This window comes from Monodelphis domestica, chromosome 5 (assembly GCF_027887165.1).
Source record: "Monodelphis domestica isolate mMonDom1 chromosome 5, mMonDom1.pri, whole genome shotgun sequence".
Classification (NCBI taxonomy): domain Eukaryota; kingdom Metazoa; phylum Chordata; class Mammalia; order Didelphimorphia; family Didelphidae; genus Monodelphis; species Monodelphis domestica.
Window position 1 is genome coordinate 99,799,063 of NC_077231.1, and position 20,494 is coordinate 99,819,556.

The following is a 20,494-nucleotide window of genomic DNA, read 5'->3' on the forward strand; positions in this document are numbered from 1 at the left end:
TCCATTTTCCTTCTCCCTCCCCAAACCCTCACCCCACTGGCTTCTTTCCTCACCCCAGTTATGACCACCCTCTGACCTTGGAATATGTTGGATCTCATATTGTAGCCCAGTTCATAATAATCTGCAAACGCTGAGGATTCCATCGGATTCCGAGTCTTGCTTACACGACTGCTCACCCTCTTCTGTCCCTCAATCACTTCATATATAGCCCTTCGAGCCTGGGATGAGGGTAGCTCAGAGTGTCATGCCCTGCATCTCCCCATTAACTCCTTCCATTCTCATGTCTCTCCCAGCTCTGGCATTCTCAAAAGTACACACCAGCTCAAGAATTCCTTGTCCTAAGGCCCCTCCCAGCCCCTGGCATTGTTATTTTTTCTAAAGTTTCTCCTAGTCCTGAAGCTCCATGTTCTAGATCCCCTCCCAGTTCTGACATCTTTTGTTCTAAGGCCCCTCTCAATTCTGACATGCCTTTCCCCCCAAAGGCCACTTTAGCTTTAAAGTGGATCCCCTGCTGGACATCCCACATGATGGATCCTTGACCCTCCCATTCACCCCTGCCCAGGGCAAAGAACACCCTAGAGATGATACCTGCTCCTCAGACACCAGCTGATCCACTGTGCTGCTCCCAAACTTGTGCCGAATATTGTTGGGGATGCAGCTGAGACTTTTGTCAGAAATATTCTGGTTATCAGTGCTAGCACAGTCATCCCCTTCAGCTTTGTCGACCCTGATATCCTCTGCTCCCTTGGAAGAATGCAGCTCCTCTCTAGAGTTCCTACTTGACTGAGAGGAACTTCTTGACCCGCATTTCCTGGGGGTGACTACCCCTCGGCTGCAGTTATCCCTCCCTTCAGATGACCCTGAGCTCAACCTTGGCTCCCCAGATTGGGTCGTCCCCATTCGGCTAGTACTTTTCAGGCTGAAATCTCTTGTTGGGAGAGGTCCTATGGGAAGTGGTGAGTGGCTCTTGGGTTGGGATTGGTCCAAAGCAGTCTTGGATCCTCTCCAGCACTGACGGCCATTGTCTTTCTGGGACAATCTTTGATTGTTTGATGGAGGCCTGGACCCACGAGCCATACCTATAGATAAATGGGCAGTAGGTACAAAGATAGAAAAGCAGAGAGAGACAGAAACAGATAAAGAGGAAAGAGAGAGAGAGAGAGACAGACAGACAGACATACATACAGACAGACAGACAGAAGATGGGGTAGAAAGAGAAGAATAGATAAAAACAGAAAAGACAGAAAGAGAACAGATGAGAAAAAAGGAAAAGGAGTGAGAAAAGAGTAGCAAAAGAAATAGGAGGCAGAGAAAAGAGGGAAAGTGTTATAAGAAGAGAGAAGAGAAAAAGAAGGGAAAAAAAACACAGAGTAAAGGAATCTCAGAATGTCTGAGGTGGTCTGGTCTCAATGGCCATTTAGCCCAACCTTCAACCTGAGGAGAAATCTACAATCTCACCAATAATTGGTCTTCCAACCTCTGTTAGAAGATTTTCTCTAAGGGTGAACTCATTCCACATACTGATGCAAGGGGTAGGAATTTTTCCTTGTATCTGCCCCAAATCTGCCTCTGCAACTTCTGATTTATTCTTTGTTTGTGCCCTCATGCCTATTATGTGTCAGGTGATAAGATGATGACTTGCCCAAGGTCATGCAGGTAACTAACTGGCAGATCCTGGATTAGATTTCTAGTCATGGCAACTTCTACTGAATTCCATGGCCTCTCAACCATCTAACTTCTGGTATGATCCAATAGGAAGAATATTTATTGAGCAACATCATGTGCACTCAGCCTTGAGCTATACAACAGGTAGAGGTGAGGAGATAATAGCCTGAAATCTCTCTCTTTCTCTACCCTCAATGGATCTGTCTTGTTAAACTGGGTCCTGTCTTTGGGAAGGAACCAATCATAAGACTTGATCCTGGCCAGCAAGTACATTTAGCTGGGATCCTGCTAAATTCTTTGCCCAGGGAACAAGAGGTAGTGATTCAACTTTCTTGTCTTCAGATTTGAATTCTCCCAGAGTGTCCAAGCAATCTCTTATAGTAAATGAATCCTGCCCCCCACCCCTGAAAGTAACCTCCCCACCTTGGGAGGGCATGAGTGAGGTAAGGATAATTCTTTATTTTGTATATACATCTATGTAATGAGAACAACTCACTAAGTCCCATGCCTGTTTCTGGTAGGGCATGTTGGGACCTCAGGGTTGAAGGTCTTGGGTGGAAATTTAAGAATGCTGCAATCCCTTAGACCCATGATGGCAGCCATCCCAAAGCCCTTCAATACAAAGCCCTACATTATTCCTCTAAGGGCTTACTTAACAATGCTGCCTTCACTTAGTAGAATGTAAGCTCCTTGAGTAACCCCTTAAGGGTAGGCTTGCTTCACTTTTGTCTTTTTGTCCCGAACACCTAACACAGTGAATTTATAAATGGGGTGCCTGATTGTTGAATGAGTAGACTTTACCTGGTTCACCAGGGGTTCAGACCCATGTCCTCATTAGCATAGCCTGATTGCCTCATCTAGTTGGCCAATGATCCCCTTAATGATCTGGGGCCATCTTGTTTGGGGGTAGCAGGTACACGGTGGAGAAAAAGAAAAGACTGACATACAGATATAGGCAAAAATAAGGACACTTCTAAGGCTGGCTGTAGGGTAGGGGAGCCCTAAAGTTTTTCCAGAAGCTCTCATAGCAAGAATTTGCTTGGTCCTGCCCTCTTTCCTCTGCTTCCTACCTGGAAAATGGCCTGTCTCTCCTTTCTCTTCATCATGTAGATCCAGTTCCAAATCCTGTCAATAATAGTTAGGAAATTACAAACTTATGCAAATAACCACATTTCTATGGCAACTAGGAGTAACAGTGGATAGAGCATCATGCCTAGGAATCAGGAAGACCTGAGTTCAAGTCTAAACTCAGACACTATTTCCCCCTTAAAACCTTTACTATGTCTTAGAATCAATACTCAGTATTGGTTTAGGAGCAGAAGAGTGCAAAGGGTTAGGCAACTGGGCTTATGTGACTTGTCCAGGATATCATGGCTAGAAAGTATCTGAGGCCATATTTCTTACTACCCAGAACCTCCTAAGCCAGCTAGCTTGCCTCTAGCCTTAAACATTTTTTAAGCTGTTTGATCCTGGGCAAATAAGTCATTTGGCCTTGGTTGTATAAAATGGGGATAATAATAAATAGCACTTACCTCACAATTTTGGGAATCAAATGAGATAATATTTTATAGAGTGTTTCACACAGTCCATGGCAAACTATAGGTGTTTAATAAATGTTCATTTCCCCTAACCTTAAAGTTTCTAAGACACGTCACAACAACATTGTCTAGATACTGCTATTTCCCCATTTTCAGATGAGAAAAGGGAAGTGGCTAAATAACTAGTAAGTACTGTCTCTAAGGTTTCTGCCCTGACCTCTCCTAGGTACTTTCTACTCCATAGAGAAACCCAAATTCAGCCCCCCCCCCAAGTGCCAAACCAGTAAGCCTTAGAGCTTCCCTTCTTCACTACAGAATCCTCACCTTTCTCTCTTGTTCTGCGCTCTGCTCAAGAATCACAGTACACCTCTGCCTTAGGAATACCAGCACAGAAGTCTGGACTCTTCTTGCTTTAAGATCCCCTGCCCTCCATGGCCTTAAAGTGGAAGAGACACTGCTGCCCTCCATGTCCCAACAGCTCTACTGCCTCTACTTCCCTCCCTGTTTGAACTTCAATATTGATTGGCTCCCTAGAGAAAGTTTTGATGGGTGCTAAGTTGTAGGGCAAGAAGGAGCAAGAACATGCCAGGACCCAGTGTGAAGGGGAAAACTTTCCCCTTTCTTTCTGTGGGTTGTAAAAAGGGGGAATTTTGCCTGAGATGACTCCAAAGAGTAGATCAAAATACCTTCCTCTGTTTCTGTGTTAACAAGGAAGGCTTACAAAGGAATGAAAGGGGAGAACCCTAGAGTAGAATGCCAACAGACACCTCTTGGACTGGTTCCTAATGGTTGGGCTCTTGACTTGGGGGCATTTCATTCAGCCTAGGGAAATGCAAGGCTCACTGAGTCCAACTGAGAGGAGACTGAACGAATCTACGCCCAACACAGCAGCCTCATCTTACAAAAGAGCTCATTTTACAAGAGATTGCCTTTTATTTCCCACCTCCTCTGCAGACAGTTAGGTGGTGCAGTGGATAGAAAGTCAGGCAAATGTGAACTTGGAAAATTCTTAGCTGTGTGACCCTTGGGGCAATTCACTTCACCCTATTTGCCTCAGTTTCCTCATCTGTAAAATAAGCTGGAGAAGGAAATTTCAAAGCACTCCAGTATCTTTGCTAAGAAAATATACCAAAAGGTGATGAGGAGTTGGACAACTAAACTCTATATGGGAAATCTTTCTACTGACCTCTGTCTCGTTGGGTTCCTTTGATCTCCCACCCTGACCTCATCATCTTCAGTTCTCTCTAAGGTCCCTGGACTTGGAGTCAGCAAGTCTGGGTTTGTGTCTCATCCAGCTTGAGATGGGATTTTGGGCTTTGTTTGTTTTTGTCTCTAAAAAGAGAGGTTAGGCTTAGGGGACTTTAGAAGTCATTGTGAGAACCAAATGAGATACTATTTGGAAAGGGCTTGGCACATAGTAGGTGCCTGATACACATTTGTTTTCTTCTGCTCTAAAGGTCTATGATTTGTACTGGCCATGCTACCTAGGCAGTTGTATTCAATGCTTAGGGTTCAGTTCCAGTTTGTCCATCAGAATGTTGCCCATCCTTATAGTACCACCTGGTGGCCAAACTCAGTCTAGCCAATGAGCCTCTGCCCCACCCCCCTGTCAGCCTAGGCAAGAGACTTTTCCTACATGGAGCAGAGTCAGAGAACCTCATACTTCTTCTCCTTTCTTCTGGAATATCCACCCTCCTCACCACCACTACTAAAATCCCTCATTTCCTCTAAGACTTAGCTCAAGATTACCCGTTTACATTAGATTTTTCTGTTTTGTCCATCAATAAACATTTATTAAGCACCTACTATGTGCCCAGCTCTGTACTAAGCACTGGAGAAATAAGGGCACACAGCAGTCCCTCTTCTCCAAGAGCTCCCAATCTAAAGTGAGTTAATTCATAGCATTAGTTCCACCAAGTACAAAATTCAAAGAGCCATCTGACCTCTTACCACACACCTCTTTTTAAGGTTTCCAGCTTCTCTTTTCTTTTTATTATGTATTGTTGACAATCTTTTTAAAACTTCTTTTTGAATTTCAAATTCCCTCTCCCTCTTTCTAATCCCTTTCCCTATCCACTAAAAAGCTACCCGCTGAGAAGACAAGCAATATCAATTATACATGTGAAATTATGCAAATCTGTTTCAATTTTAGCTATCACATGAGATAATTCCTAATTCTCCCTGAAGTACTATTGCCTTCCCCTACAAAATCATTGTTTTTATTTTGTGTCTCTTCTATCTGTGTGTATGATTTCTTGTCCCAATGGAATATAAGATCCTCCAAGAAAGGAACTCTCACTTTTGCCTAGATGATTAATAATTATTTGTTGGTTGAATGGCTCAGAGGGTCATAGATCTAAAGCTGGATGATACATTAGAAGCCATAATTAGGTTCAAGCCCCTTCATTTTAAAGATAAGGAAACTGAGAGACTTACTCAAGGTTATACAGGGGGTATCAGAGGCAAGATTTGAATCCAGGTCCTCTGACTCCAGAGCCCCTGTTCTTTCTACTGATCTAAATTACTCTTCATGATTTTATCACTGCAGGATTTCTAACCATGGTCAGTCATAACTCCTCTGTCCCTTACTAGAATCCCTCTGGGATGATCTTCAGAAACCACTGGTGATTGGAGTGGATACTGCCAGCCTTTATTGTCTAGGCTATTCCATCCTAGTGGAGCTCTGACCCAGCTCAAGAGCCCTGTTTTTTTTTTCCGCATCTTTCCAGAAATATACACATAATCAATGGAATTACATGGCCTAGGTAAAAAAACACCCTATAGCAATCAAAGTCATGAGGTTCAAGATCTTAAGGCAGCAACCCATCATGGTGTTTATTGAACCTTGCAGTTTGGGGTTTGGGCTGAGTGGTCATTAATTCAAGACAATAATCAGTATTCCAGAATTAGAAGAGCTCATTTAGCCAAACCTATAGCAGAACAGAAATATCTGCTATAGGGATCATGGAGTCAAACTAAACCAATGCACATTTATCTGGCAAATAGTCATTGAGCTTCTGCCTCAAGGCTTCCAATTAGGGGGCAGCCTGATATGCAATAAAGCCCAGATCTTCTGAAGCAGCCCCCTCTGCTTTGGGATATCTGAGAATTTTAGGAAGTTTTCCCTTGCCTCAAGACTAAATAATCTGCCCCTGCAACTTCCTCCACTGTTTCTCATTCTGACCTCTATTCTTATTTGATATATCAACCTTTCAGGTCCTTGAACAGAAATCTTCTTCTAAAATTACTCTTCTCCAGATAAAAAAATTTCCCCTTCAATTTTAATGGATTATCAAGTAGTCCAGTCTCCAGTTCCCTGACCATTCTGGTTATTATGGTCTTTTCTACAAGTTCAGTAGCCTATGTTCTTCCTAAAATCTGTCACCATCAGCTAAATATCATATTCCCACTATATGACCAAAGCAGAGTGGGAGGAGTTGATCAAAATGCTTCTTTTGATTCATTTTCATCCTAGATCTGGAGCTGGAATGGGCTTTAGAGGGCATCTGGGTTAACTCCCTCATTTTACAGATAAGGAAACTGAGGCTCTCGGGGAAATAAAGTGACTTGTCCCAGGATCACAAAGTTTTTGAGGCACGATTCAAACCTGACTCAAAGCCCAGTTCTCTATGCACCACCAAACATTGCCTTTCTTCATTCTTGCCCCACCTTTTTAAATTAGCACCAAGTCTCAAGAGATCTGTTTACAATAATGAGAAAGAGTAATCTCTTTGATTAGACCCTCTAGACCAGACCTTTCAATCCTCTAGCTTTCAATCAATTGATTGTTTCTACTCTCTCCTTCCTTTCTTCTCTTCCCTGCTCCTGCCCCTTTGCCTGTCTATGTGGACTGTCTCTGTTTCTATCTCTGTCTGTTTCTGTGTCTCTCTCTCCCCTCTCACTGTCACTATGACTTTGTCGGTCTCCTCTCTGTCATTTTCTCTCTCTGAATCCATTTCTGTTTCCTCTGTTTCCATTTCCTTGTTTCTCTCTCTGCTTCTCTTCTCTTTCTCCCTCTCCCAGATAATAATACACTTCAGATTTCTCCATGTTTCACCTGTAATCACCTCACCTCTTATTTTGGATTAATCTCTATTGTTGTTTTCCAAGAAATCTTCATTTGAATGATCAAGTTTCCAACATAAAGCATAAAGGAAACTAGGTTAGAACTCAGAGAACCTGGATTCAAATCTTGTTTCTAGTTTTTGTTACCCATAGGAGCTTCCAGCTGTAAATTTCAGAGCTTAACCTTTCTCCTTTTAGGCTACCCTCCCTGTGAATCCTCCCCCATGAGCATTGCACACAGATGTTCTCTCTCTTTGGTCCTCATACAACATAAAATTTCTAGAAAACAATAGCCTTGCATCCTTCCTCTTCTTTGGTGTAACGAAGGATGTGATTCAGAATTCATCTTCTCTCCCATCCCTCCCCTTCCACTTCCCTAGATGCCTTTCACTTCCCTTAATCAAATTCCTTCACTTCTTTTTCCTCCTCCCTTTCATTCACCCTTTAGGATAATTGTGTTGTCTATTCTGCCTTGATTCTTTTGATGACACTGAAAGGGGGAGTGTTTTATCTCCTTTTTTGCTCATTCTCCATATGTCTTTCTGATTCTTCTTCCTTGGCTACCTTTTTGAGTAACCTTTATTTGTGACATCCCTTTCCAAGAACACATTAATTCTGTTTCCTATCTCTCCCTTTCCTTCTCTTCAAGTGACTTTTGTTTAGATCTGTGTGTGTGTGTGTGTGTGTGTATCTTGTGGGTGATTTTTGTTTTTTCTCTCAATTTCATAAAGAATTTGTGAGTTTTAAAACCCAAGAGCCTTGCCCAGTCCTTGGAGTATATAAACACAGATATTCACTTAGGTTTTTATCTGCCTTATGGCTTTGTGTACTTTTCTGAAGTTTATTTTGCTGGCTGACTTTCATGTCAAATTAACTTCTCACCTCTTGCTTCTTCTTCAGCAGGAAAGATATAAATTCCTCTCTTTTAACCGAAAGCCAAGACTTTTTCACTGATAAGTAAGTTCAACTTTGCAGGTGGGAGCACCAAATCCTTTTGCTCTTTGAAACAGCATATTCCAATCCATCTTTTTATTTCTTGGGAATAAGAATTTTGTTGTTGTTGTTTAACTGTTTTTCAGGCATTCCCAACCCTTCTTGATCTCTTTTGGGGTTTTCTTGGCAAGGATACTGGAACAATTTGCCATTTCTTTCACCAGCTCATTTGGCAGATGAAGAAACTAAAGCAAACAGGATTTAAGTGACTTGCCCAGGATCCCATGGCTACTAAATGTATGAGGCCAAAAATTGAACTCAGGAAGATGAATCTTCCTAACCTGGGGACTGGCTCTTTATTCAGCATGTCGCCTTCTTCCCTGGGAATAAGAAATAATTTTATGCAATTTGACACCTTGTCATTGGTATACAAAGAGCTTATTTCTGGTTGATTGCAAGATCAATTTAATGTTGAATCTCTGGCACTGTACAATGTTTCTGAATGAGATGAACTTGGGTTTTCTTTTTGTTTGAATTCAGTGAATCTTAGTAATCTTTTACTGTTCTTTGCCCTCTGATTCCAATACTTCTGGGCAATATTCTTATTTTGCTTCCTGATGTAGTAAAATGTCCAGACTTTTTATTTCCTTGTGTTTTGTTGTTGGTTTTTTTTTTCCTGAGGGAATGGTCATCTTCAGAGTTTCTTGCCACCTTCAAATGTCTTCAAGATCAGTTGGCTGCAGCTTGTGGAAGGATTAGGTATTCTAATCCTGTAGTCTTTTGGTTCTGATTTTTTCCCTAGTTCTAAATCTGGAGATGATGGGAGGTCCTGGGTTCAGATTTGACCTCAGATGCTTCCTAGCTGTGTTACCTTGGACAAGTCACTTGACCCCCATTGCCTAGCCCTTAGCATTCACTCTTCTGCCTTGGAACTTACACATAATATTCCAACACAGAAGGCAAGGGTTTAAAAAAAAAGGATCTTCTGTTTGGGGAAAATTTTCCATCATTTGTTTTAAGTGGTCTATCCTCTTTTTTTGTCTTTATGAGCTCTTCTTTGAATGCTTCGGTTTCCATTCTTATGTCTTACATTACTTTCCTTATGGATCTTTCTAAACAATCTGGGAGGTTCTTGCAATTGTTACATTATTTCCATTTCTCATCACTGTTGCTGGGGTTCAAATATCACTTTCTTTTACTCTATAATGGTTACTCTTTGTATGGGAGCTTCTTTTTGGTTGTTTCTTCTTTTTTTTTTTAACCAGTCACTCTGTGAATTAGTCTCCTAAGTCTTCCTTGTGATGAGCTCTTTGCCTACTTCCTGTTTGTTTGCAATTGTTCTTCTGCCCTGTTTAGTTAGTGTATTTCTTATTGTTTGGAGGTGGTGATGGGGAAAGCTTGGCTTAAACACAAGCCCTCACTCGGACAACCTGCATCCCTTTCCTCACTTTTCTGGGAAACAAACAAACAACTTCTTCTGTCTCTAAGAGAAGGAATACCAACTCAAAGCAGTGCTCTCTGTACAATGGAGAGACTGAATGGACTGACTACACAATTGAACTCATCCCTTAGATGTTAGGACCACTAACTGCCAACATGACAACCTCACCACTCCCCCCAGTGGAAGCTTCATATAATGATAGTAATCACTTGTCTGCATGACCATACATTCTCTGCTAACTCAAGGGTCTGAGAGCTGCTGTTAAGAGTCCCCAGAGGGCGTTTAGTCCAGTCACTACAAGATCAAGGGTCTCCTCTACAATATATATTTTTAAACCCTTACCTTCCATCTTGAAATCAATATTGTATATTGGTCCCAAGGCAAAAGAGTGCCAAGGGCTAGGCAGTGGGGGTTAAGTGACTTATCTAGGGTCACCCAGCTAGGAAGTGTCTGAGGTCATATTTGAACCCAGGGCTGCCCATCTCTGTACAATATTTCTAATGAGTGATAGTCCAACCTCTATTTAATGACTTAGTGATGAAGTACTTACTATCTCCTGAGTTAGCCCATACTTCATTAGGACAGCTCCAAGTGCTGGGAAGCTTTTTCCTTACATCCTTCTAAAATCTGCTTCTTTTTGCTATCTCTGAGCTTCAGCTTTGGAGACTTCCTGGCAAATCATGTCTACTGTGAGACCACAGAAAACACCAACACAGCCCAAGATAGAGACAGCATGTATATAGGGGATCTTAATTGTTTTTTGTGTCACAGGTTGTGGACCTCTCTCTTTGACAGTCTGCTGAAGACTGTAGACTCCTGTCTCTGAATAGTGTTTTTAAATACATAAAATAAAATACATAAGATTACAAAAGAGAAGCAGCATTCTAGCTACTGTACCAACTATTATCTTGGAGCTGAGTCCTTCCCACAAGGGAGAACGTATTCAGGTCACTAGCTCCTTTCTCCAAACCCTCCCAGAAGACTTACTGGTACCAGCAAAGGCCAAGATCAAGGCTTGCTTATCCTCATGGTGACCTCTGTTCTTCAATGAGCTTCAGCTTTAGCTCTTACTTGGTAAAGAAGAGCAATAGACCAGAAACTCCTTGGTATTGTTATTTCTCTGTGTTGCTATCTGTAGGGCTCTATGATTCCCTCCTCTGGTTGTGTGTGCTCATGGTATGTTGGGTCACATAGTTTCATAATGGGACCTTACACTTTGTCCCTGAACTTGTACTTATCTTTTTTTTAAACCATTCCCTTCTGTCTTAGAATCAATACTAAGTATTGGTTCTAAGGCAAAAGAGCAGTAAGGGCTAAACAATGAGGGTTAAGTGATTTGGCCAGATCATACAGCTAGGAAGTATCTGAGGCTAGATTTTAACCCAGAACCTCCTGTCTCTAGATCTGGCTCTCAATCCACCTAACTGCCCCTATACTCATCTTTTTAAGGACGAAGTCTAGGGACCATAGACCTGGTATACTAGCTGTCAATCAATCAATCATCCTTTCTAATCCAATGACATCTTTTCACAAAGCAAAATGGAAAAACAAAACACATTTCTTCATCAAACAAAACATTTCTTCATCCATTAAAGTGTATGTGTGCATGTCTTTGGGTGGTTGGAGAAGGGCAATTTAATATGACCTTGGTGATAGAGAACTGTCTCAGACTCAGGAAATCCTGGGTTCTAATCCTGCCTCTGATATGTCCTGGCTATTTGATCTTAGGCAAATCCTTTCTTCTCTTCTTAGGATCTCCAACCCCACCCTAAGTAACTCTCTAAGTCTAGAAGTTGGAGATCAAGCACATATCCACTTTGATAGAGGTAATGCCTCATAGGGAGCTCTCTAGACTGATGACATCACAAATCCAAGGAGAAAAAAAAAGGAAAGAAAACACTTAATAAGCACCTGCTTCTGTGCTGGATGTCAGGTTTGGTAATGGGTAAAGAATACAAAAAGACAAAAATCAACCAGTTCCTGCTTTCAAGGAGTCAACAACATTTTACTGCTGGATCATACATTTAGCAACATGAATGCAGGAATGATTTATAGAAATTAATTTTGCAGGTGAACACTATAAGTAAGGGTTCAAGGGAAGATCTCAGGAAGGAGCTGAGCTCTAGAGGAAGTTAGGGATTCTAAGAAGCAGGGATAAAGAAGCAGAGCCTACCAGCTATCTCTGAATCTGCAAGTAGGCACCTGAAATAGAGTATAGGGAATAATTGGAATCATTCTGCAAAGTGAGACTAGAGCTAACTTGGGAAAATCAAGTTCAAGTAGTCCCAGCCCTCACCATTCAAGGTCACCTAGCAAGTTCTTGGCATTGTCTAGGTCTCCTGAATCCTGATCCATTGCCCTCTCCTTCCACCCCCCAATCTAACCAAATCACATAACTTCATCTGAGAAGCCCTGGTAAGAAGTCTTAGGAAGGAAGAATAGATAGACACAACTCACCTTCATTGGTTCATGAACCTTCTCCCCCATTATTGAAAGTTAATCTGAGGACAGTCTCATGCAGAAAAGGCAGATGCCTCCAACTCAGTTTTTTCCTTGTCTCTCTCGTTTTCTGGTCTCCCTGAGGCTTAGGGCTCCCATCTGCACACGAGTCTCTGAGGAATGAGAAAGAATTTCTGGATTGGGGCAGCTAAATAGCACAGTAGATAAAGTGCTAAGCCTGGGGTTGGGAGAACCTGGGTTCAAAACTGACCTCAGACACTGCCTAGTTGTGTGACTCTGGGCAAGTCACTTAACCCCAATTGCTTAGCCTTTGGTACATTTCTATCTTAGAACTGATACTAATATAGAAAGTAAGGGTTTTAAAAAAATAGAGAAAGGATTCCTGGTAGCCTTCCCTTCCTGGACATTGGCCTTGGCCATGATGAGGGATGTCCCCGCTGAGGGTTACTGGCTATAAAAATCTATAGCTGGGAAAGATCTTAGATATAGCTCATCAAGTCCAATCCTCTTATTTTACAGAAAAGGATGTTGACACCCAGAAATTAGAAGTGACTTGACCCAGGATGCACAGTTAGTAAATCTCAGAACTCAAGATCCAGAGGAAATGACATATTTTATATCTCCCACTATATCCCCAGCATCTGGTATAATGCCTAATGTATAGACAGTGCTTAATAAATGCTTGTTAATGACTTGATTATGGATGAAGCCAAAATGGAACTGGCCTTGTGATTTCTTTGGTATTAAAAAGTCCCAATGAAGAAATACTTCATAATGCTGATAATCACTTTCTTAGTAATTTATAACCTTTGAGAGTTCACCTGGGGTATTGAGAAATAAAATGGCTTACCTAATCAGGAATTGAACTTCAGTATTCCTGATTCAGTTCCAATTGGCCATGCCATATTGCCTTTCACTACAATTTTAATTATTCCCATTTTATAAATGGGGAACCTAGGGCTTGGTAAGGTTAAGTAAGTGACTTGCCCAGGGTCACAAAGACAGTTTATGGCAGAGGCAGAACCCAGGTCTTCCTGACCACAAGGCCAGATCTCTGTCCACTTAGCTGCACTGACTCTTGAGATAAAATAATCATGATAGTTGACACTTTGTTAGAACTTTAACTTAGCTCAAAAAGTTTTAAAAATACATTATTTCATGGAATCCACAAGACCACCAAATGAAGTAGATTCTATTGTTGAATATAAATTACAAATGAAGAGACTGAGGCATAGAGAGGTTAAATTACTTATCCAGGGATATGTAGCTTAGTAGGTATCTGAGACAGAATTTGCACTCAGATCTCCCTGATTTCAAGTCTAGGATTCTGTACACGATATCATATGATCTTGGAATCAAGAGAGCCCTAAACTGAAATTTGACCTCTGAAACTAACTATGTGACCTGCCTTTCCAACTCATTGGAGATTCAGTTTTTTCATCTGCAAAATGGGAATCATAGATGGTAGATTTAGATCTAGAAAGGACCTTAGATATAACTTCTACAGAATAAGTGGGTAGGTCCCTTTTAGCTGCAATTCTAAGATCCTCAGAGAGGACTCACTGGGGTTGTCTGTTTGGCCACATGGAGGAATAGACCTTGGTAGATTAAAGGATGAGACTAGGAAGAACTTTCCCAGGTCCCTGCAAATATCCACCCCTGTCAGAGGAAACTGGGAGGGAGTTCCTCTCAGATGTCCCGCAGGACAAGAAGAGCTATGCACCTCTCAGAGCTTACCAGATGTCCAGTGTTCTGTTGGACTCCTGGGGGCAAATTCCTCCAGCCCCCAATGTTCTAGACTATTTTTATTTTCCATAGTGTGAGGTGTGGCTCCTCCAGGAATGGATTCCCTTTTACTCTGCTCTTATCTATTACACTCTGCTAAGGACAAACAGAACCAATCTGACTCTCTTCCATTCCCCTCTATTCTCCAATCCTTTCAACTGCTTGGTACAACCACCTGATCCATTGCTGTGTTCTCTTCCTATCCAGTCCCACTCTCAGTAGTGGGGGAGAAGAGCTTTTACATTTTAGCCTCAAGTTCCCTGTTACCTTTCTGGCTTTGAAGTTGGCCAAGCACACACCATCCTCAGAGGACTCACTCTATCTCAAAAAAGTGATTGGAAGTCTAGCCTATGCATGCTGCTGAGAACTGAGAATGAGTTCTCTTTTTAAGGTACTTCCAGGTTCATGAAGCTCTTTTCCTCTTGACAGACCTGTGTGCCAGGTTCTTTAAGGATTCTGACTTTTACAAATGGGGAAGCTGAGGCTCTGAGAAGTCAAGGTAGCATTGCTAACATAGTGGAAAGTGTTGGATTTGGAATTAGGCGGATCTGGGTTCAATTCAGTTTGCCAATCTAATAGATACTTAATAAATTCATGTCGATTGCTGGGCAGGCACTGTTCTAGTCACTAGGGATACCAACACAAAAAAAGTCCCTGATCTCCTATTATGGAGATAGCAAGATATATGACTCATCCCTCATTTGGTAGAATGGAGGGTGCTAGGGTCAGCGCAGGAAGGGACACCTCAGGGCCCATCTAGTCCAGCCTCTTCATTTTAGAGATGAGGGAAACTAAGGTCCAGAGAAGTGATGTCACATGCTCAGGATAACAGGTAGAAATAGCAGTGCCAGTGACTCAGGAAAACTTGAAAAAGGAGAGCAAGCTTCCTGCTCACTCTTTTTCTTGGAAGTACCCTTCAGACAGCATCATGGAACACCAAGTCTTTCCATGGAAGAGAGAGGAAGGTCTGATCCATTCTATCCTAGTCTCACAGTGACCCTATGGCTAAAAGCAGGGGAGATCCAACAAGTGAGCTTGTGCCTGGGCTCCCAGGGCCCCTTTTTCCTTTGCCTCTCCTTTTCCTGGGAAGACAAGTATCTAATTATCCCCAAGCTAGATATATCTAGACTTGGAGACAACCTTGTGAATTCTAGTAATCTGGAGGTATATTGGGTCAAAGAGGTGGAGATGCTTGGTGGCTAGGAGAATTTCTTCATCAGAGAAGATTATCAGCACTGAGAGGATGACCAGAAGTTTAGAAAGCAAAATACATAAATAAAAATGTGGCCACACATTCAATAATCCTACAATGTGTTTTATGTTTGGACAGGGTTAAAATATCATCTGCTTTATGGATTGTCTGTCAGTGTGTACCAAGGAATCTTTTGTGTCCTTTAACATTTCTTTTGTGTGTAGGAAATAAATGCTTGTCCCATACCATATTGCACTATTCCAGGCCTCCCCATCTTTTGGGGGATGTATTGACATGAGCTTGAAAGAATTTGCAACTGAAGGTTCTGGAATGGGGAGTTGATGAGCCAGCATGTAAGAAAAGAGAACTTAGTCTCTCTTTTCAGTAGGAATAAGGATCCCCCTGGACTAAACCTATCTCCTGAGGGAGCCTACCTGATTTTTCCCGTGCAGATGGGCCTCTTGGTGGAAAAGGAGTGGACAAAGTACCCCACCTCCCTGTGCCCAACATCAATTGGATAATTACCTAGCACAATGAACTGACACAAGGTGATGGGGGGCCAAGCTTATGACATCTGAGCATAGGCAGGTACCTTCATGAAAGCCCTCTCACTTGGGTTTCTGTGCCCCAGCATTGAGGACCAAGCTTGGATTCTAGAGGTCACTTAGTAAATGCTTGCTGGATTATGTGAATCATTAAGTGCATCACTTTTTGGATATGGGCTGGGACTCAAATGTGCCAGCTCATCAGATCCTGATCGGGGTTACTCAGTCCTGATATCTCTCAACTCCCCCTGAATCCACTACCAAATCACTGGACATTGTAAAATGAATTTCTGTAGATTGAACTTTCCTTCCAGACTCGCCCACAATGCAGAGATTTCCTTTAGTGATGATTGGTGTTCATCATTTTGGTCCCTCTGAGTTATAAAGTTCAGTTCACTTCCTACTTTATGTAAAATGAGAATTATTTTTTTTCCTGTCCAGGGACTTTTGAAATCACTTAGATGTGAGTGGCAAATACCCATTTTGATTTCTGTGTCTATCCCAGAGTCAATGCGTAATGCAAAATAAACTTGGAAAACCAATCCCTATATGTTTCTTCAGGCTTTGTCTATTCTTGAACAACCAGAGAGCAAAAATCAGAGTCTTGTGATATTTATAAAAATCACAGAACTAGATCTAATCCAATCCTGTCTTGGGGGGATAAAAGGGGGTAGGGGAAGAAAGTCCTGTAACTTTATCTGTGTAAAAAAATCCACTAAGAAACTTCCTCCAGGAATATAGACTGGCACCTGCACTGGCACTTCTAGCCATGGGATTTGGGGCCCTTAGAAGTTATCTGACTTGTCCAGGATCACATAGCTAGCAGGGATATCCTTTCTCAATTATAAAATTGAGGTTTGGACCAGAGGACTTCTAAAGTCCCTTTAAGAGAAATGCAAATCAAAACAACTCTGGGGGCAGCTGGGTAGCTCAGTGGATTGAGAACCAGGCCTAGAGACGGGAGTTCCTGGGTTCAAATGTGGCCTCAGACACTTCCTAGCTGTGTGACCCTGGGCAAGTCACTTGACCCCCATTGCCTACCCTTACCACTCTTCTGCCTTGGAGCCAATACACAGTATTGACTCCAAGACAGAAGGTATGGGTTAAGAAAATCAAAACAACTCTAAGATACAACCTCACACCTAGCAGATTGGCCAATATGACAGTAAAGGAAAATAATAGTTGTTGGAGGGGATGTGGCAAAATTGGGACACTAATGCATTGCTGGTAGAGTTGTGAATTTAGCCAACCATTCTGGAAGGCAATTTGGAATTATGCCCAAAGGGCTTTAAAAAATTATATGGGGGGGCAGCTGGGTGGCTCAGTGGATTGAGAGCCAGGCCTAGAGATGGGAGGTCCTAGGTTCAAATCTGGCCTCAGACACTTCACAGCTGTGTGACCCTGGGCAAGTCACTTGACTCCCATTGCAACCCTTACAACTTTTCTGTCTTGGAGCCAATACACAGTATTGACTCCAAGATGGAAGGTAAGGGTTTTAAAAAAATTATATGCCCCTTGATCCAGCAACACCATTGCTGAGTTTGTACCCCAAAGAGTCTTATACAAGAATATTCATAGCTGCGATCTTTGTGGTGGAAAAAAATTTGAAAATGAGGGGATGCCCTTCGAATGGGGTATGGCTAACTAAATTGTGGTATCTGTTGGTGATGGAATACTATTAGGCTCAAAAGAATGATGAACTGCTTGATTTCTATATGAACTGGAAAGATCTCCATGAACTGATGTGGAGTGAAACAAGCAGGACCAAGAGAACATCATACACAGTAACTGAAACATTATGGAATGATCAAATGTAATCGAATTTGCTACTAGCAGCAATGCAATGATCCAAGACAATCCAGAGGGACTTAGGAAAAAGAACACTATCCACATTGAGAGAAAGAACTGTGGGAGTAGAAACACAGAAGAAAACATCTGATTTATCACTTGTTTAATATGAGTGTATGATTTTGAGTTGTGATCTTTAAACGATTACTCTATTACAAATATGAAAAATATGGAAATAGATTTTGAGTAATAAGATGTATAAACCAGTGGAATTGCTTGTCATCTCTGGGATAGGAAAGGGAAAAGGGGAGGGAGAGAACATGAATCATATAATCATAAAAAATATTCTAAAAATAAAATAAAATACTGTGGCAAAAAAATAAAATAAATTCCCTCTAAGGTTCCCTTAAGTTCTCAGTTGATGATCCCCATTTTACAGGTCTGCGTCTGACTCTGAGGCCATGTTGATATTCTCCAACAAAGACATGTTCAGCCTTTGACCAGAGCATTAAAGTTGGAAGAAAAGGATCTTGGAGGTCATTCAGATTAACCAGATGTAACCTAATAAGAGTTGCTGCTCTGGACTCTGTCCAGGAAAATTGTGCTTTGCTGTCTCACCTACATTGTGCCCAACTGGCTCATTACCTCATTAATAGGCACAACCTTGACCAAAATTGGGCTTATATCCATATTCAGAAATCCCTTCTAGAGCATTATTCCTCTTTTTGAATGTCTTCAGTATCAGGAAACACTACTTTCTGAAAAAGCTCGTTCAATTTAGAGAGAAGAGGTCCTTTCTAAACTACATCTCCTTAAGTGTGTTTGAAATCCACAGAGAAGGATGAGACCCACAAGTTCAAATGTGTTGAAGGAACCAAATCCAACCCCCAACAGAGTTAGTGGGCCCTTGGCATACTTCTTCTGTCTCACCTGTGTAATCAGTTCTCTGATAACTTCACACCTACAAAGTCTTCGAAATCCTTGGGGTCTCTGCTCTGGCTCTGATGAACACACAGGGCTAATGGCAAGAGGCCCCGCTGGTTACTAGGCAGCAGCACTCCTGAGTTGTGTTCAATGGTTGCCATGGAGACCACAATGTCCACGGCTGTTACCTTCATTGAATGTCTGACCATGTTCTCTTCCCCAACCCTGAGGAATGGAGAAGAAATGGATATAGGGAAGTTCCATGAAGGGAGGCCATGTGCTTCTCAATAAGGAGCTGTGGTAGGAGGATGGTACAGTGGTTGGTGCTTGTGATTAGTCAAGAGTCTGAGTATATATCACTGAGGCAGTAATGAGCTAGAATCAGTTATGGGACAACAATTTGGGACTAGCAGTTGGATCCAGGATTTAAGATGTGAATAGACGAGCTAGATCATTTAGTCCAACACCCCATTTTATGGCATATACACATGTGTTATTCATAACATATGACATTATATCATAGAGCTGGAATTCAAATCTCAGGTCTTCTGAATCCAAATCCAGTGATCTTCCATAGATAGCAGAATTGGAAGAGACCTCAGAAGCCATCTAGTCCTACTCTATATTTTTTTTTTTTACTGCTGAGGAAACTGAGCCCAGGGAGAGGTGATCTGAGGTCACACAATAGTAAGTATCAAAGACAGCATCTTAATTTAGGTCCTTGGATTCCAAATCCCAGGTTTTTAAGCATGATAAGTCAAATGTTGTTAGGTTGTTGTTGTTTTAAGCTCTTTAGCAACATCAATGGCTTATGAGAGAGTTCATACAGGTATGCCATGTAAAGTGGGAATTCAGAAGTCTAATCCCTTTATTTAACAGATGAGGAAAGTTCAGCCTTAACAGGGCTGACTTGTCTAGAGTCATATAAGTAGCCTGTGGTCCTTCCCATCTCTAAGTTTTAGCATCCTCCTCTGAAAAACTTAGATTCAACTGGATAACCTCTAAGCTCCCCTCTGACTCCCCACCAATACTCATAATGGTGAAAGTAGAATACCACTGGGATGAGGGGTTCCCCTGTGACCTGAGTGAGGCCACCTATACCACATATTCCATACCCACCTCCCTATTGGTTCTCAAATAGCATTCTTGAAGGAAATTAAGAGATGCCTGGAGCATCCTTGGGACTCAAGTTTAATTCTGCCTGAAACACAGACTGACTATATGACCTTGGACAAGTCATTTAACTCTTAGTGTTCTGGGTAACTCTCTAAACCAGGATTTCTCTCTCTCTCCCTCTCTCCTTCCTTCCTTCCTTCCTTCCTTCCTTCCTTCCTTCCTTCCTTCCTTCCTTCCTTCCTTCCTCCCTCCCTCCTCCCTCCCTCTCTCTCTCTTTCTCTCTCTCTCTTTCTTTCTTTCTCTCTCTCTTTCTCTCTCTCTCTCTTTCTTTCTTTCTCTCTCTCTTTCTCTCTCTCTCTTTCTTTCTTTCTTTCTTTCTCTCTTTCTTTCTTTCTTTCTTTCTTTCTTTCTTTCTTTCTTTCTTTCTTTCTTTCTTTCTTTCTTTCTTTCTTTCTTTCTTTCTTTCTTTCTTTCTTTCTTTCTTTCTTTCTTTCTTTCTTTCTTTCTTTCTTCCTTCCTTCCTTCCTTCCTTCCTTCCTTCCTTCCTTCCTTCCTACCTACCTTCCTTTGTGTTTTTTAGCCTATGGTCTCCTCTGGAGATCCATGAACTCAAGAGAAAAATGTATCTTTATTTCAACAATATGAGGTTCCTTGGCAATCTTATAATTTTGGTTCTATGCCTTTAACACCATGATTTTAGAAGGGGTCCATTGGCTTCACTGGAATTATTTCCAAGGGGTCCAAGGCACACAGAATGCTAAGAAACCCTGTTCTAAGGGTATCTTAAATTGCAGAGAATTTACTACTCTTATCATTGGTTGAGAAAATTAGGTCAATGAAATCACAGATCCAGTCCCTTTGGGCAAGTTGAATGGCAATGTGTGAGCCAATGATGGTAGCTGAATAAATGCCAGGTAAACTAATCATGGCAGTTCAGAAATGATAGGACACCTTAGAGGTTTTTTAGATAAACTACCATCTCCTAAGCTCCTTACTTCTGCTTGAACACTTATAATGACAAGTAACTCACTACTTTCCCAGG

General features: G+C 41.7%; 1 protein-coding gene across 7 annotated transcripts in view; it reads right to left on the bottom strand.

The window, feature by feature from the left end:
• Positions 1 to 19,679, bottom strand: part of CIMIP4 (ciliary microtubule inner protein 4) — a 37,190-nt gene extending 17,511 nt beyond the window's left edge. The window contains exons 1-6 of one of the 7 annotated variants that reach the window (XM_056798894.1): positions 18,343 to 19,672; positions 12,100 to 12,254; positions 10,193 to 10,312; positions 2,736 to 2,790; positions 589 to 1,079; positions 77 to 218 (exon numbers count right to left, since the gene is read on the bottom strand). In XM_056798894.1, coding sequence (XP_056654872.1) covers positions 77 to 218; positions 589 to 1,079; positions 2,736 to 2,790; positions 10,193 to 10,219 — 715 coding nt within the window. In that variant the 5' untranslated portion in view covers positions 10,220 to 10,312; positions 12,100 to 12,254; positions 18,343 to 19,672. Of the gene's footprint in view, positions 1 to 76; positions 219 to 588; positions 1,080 to 2,735; positions 2,791 to 4,389; positions 4,536 to 10,192; positions 10,330 to 12,099; positions 12,255 to 15,513; positions 15,615 to 18,342 lie in introns of those variants that run through there. The other 6 variants (XM_056798893.1, XM_056798895.1, XM_007503432.3 and 3 more) reach the window with 6 other exon arrangements.
• Positions 19,680 to 20,494: the final 815 nt, after the last annotated feature.